Source organism: Cyprinodon variegatus, unplaced genomic scaffold (assembly GCF_000732505.1).
Source record: "Cyprinodon variegatus isolate N-32 unplaced genomic scaffold, C_variegatus-1.0 Scaffold141, whole genome shotgun sequence".
In the NCBI taxonomy this organism is placed as follows: Eukaryota; Metazoa; Chordata; class Actinopteri; order Cyprinodontiformes; family Cyprinodontidae; genus Cyprinodon; species Cyprinodon variegatus.
In genome coordinates, this window is record NW_015150594.1 from 405,707 (window position 1) to 406,737 (window position 1,031).

The 1,031-nt window shown below is 34.2% G+C and overlaps 1 protein-coding gene across 1 annotated transcript in view; it reads left to right on the top strand.

The window, feature by feature from the left end:
- adgb (androglobin) overlaps positions 1-1,031 on the top strand; it is a 40,827-nt gene that overhangs the window by 8,378 nt on the left and 31,418 nt on the right. Inside the window, exon 6 of the mRNA XM_015376759.1 lies at positions 742-881. Within this exon, the coding sequence (XP_015232245.1) occupies positions 742-881 (140 nt within the window). The remainder of the gene's footprint in view (positions 1-741; positions 882-1,031) is intronic.

Consider the following 1,031-nt stretch of genomic DNA (forward strand, 5'->3'; position numbering starts at 1 on the left):
TGTACATTTTTTAGCGTGCGCAGTGAAATAGCTCACGTTTTTATACACGCAAACCTTTGATAGATCCGGCCCCATATGTAGGATTTTATATTTTTGCTGTAGTAATACTCTGTTAAATTAAGAAGTCTGCGTGTGTTTTTGGCTGACTGCCTTCCTTTAATGAAACCAGTTTGATCAAGGTAGATTATGAGAGGAGTGACTTTATCTAATCGTTTTGCTAAAGCTTTACAGATTATTTTAATATCCACATTAATTAAGAATATGGGACGATAGCTGGTAGGAAACATGGGATCTTTGCCTGGCTTAAGCAGGAGACTAATGGTGGCAGAATTCATATATAAATTCACATATATTACATTTTAAACAGAACTGATAAAGCAATGCTTCATATATTGTTATGTAAAGAACATAATTTTCAAAGTTTATGTATGGGAGCTTAAGAAACTTGTAATGCTCTGGACCCACATGTTAAATTTTTCAACCTGGAAAAGAAAAGGATGAGGATTTATTTTTTAGAAATGTTTGTAAACAATTTTTAAGAAAATCAATGATCATTTTACCAGAGATTGTAATCTGCCTTTTTTCCCTAAAAATATAATTTGTGTTTCTTTGTGCTTTTTAATGTTTTTTTACCCCTCCATTCTACATACTAGCCATTGACTTGCATCAGTATTGATTTTACCTCCTCTCTAAGAGTCATGGCTCCTTCTGTTTCCTCTCCTTCTTCCTTTCTACAATTAGGGATCCTGGAGAAAGATAAGTGTGGATGATTCCATGCCATTCGATGAGGAAAATAATCTGCTTCTTCCTGCCTCCACTTGTCAGTCAGAGCTGTGGCCAATGCTGCTGGCTAAAGCTCTAATTAAAGTGGCCTTCACAAAGTGAGTTGCTGTGATTTCCAACATCATTGCTGCAAATATCTTAAGCAATTCCATGAAAAATCTTAGTAAAATTGAATAAATGCAGATTATTCCATAAAGATTAGGTTGGACCCTGAATTATAACAGTGTGTTGGATTATATATATATATA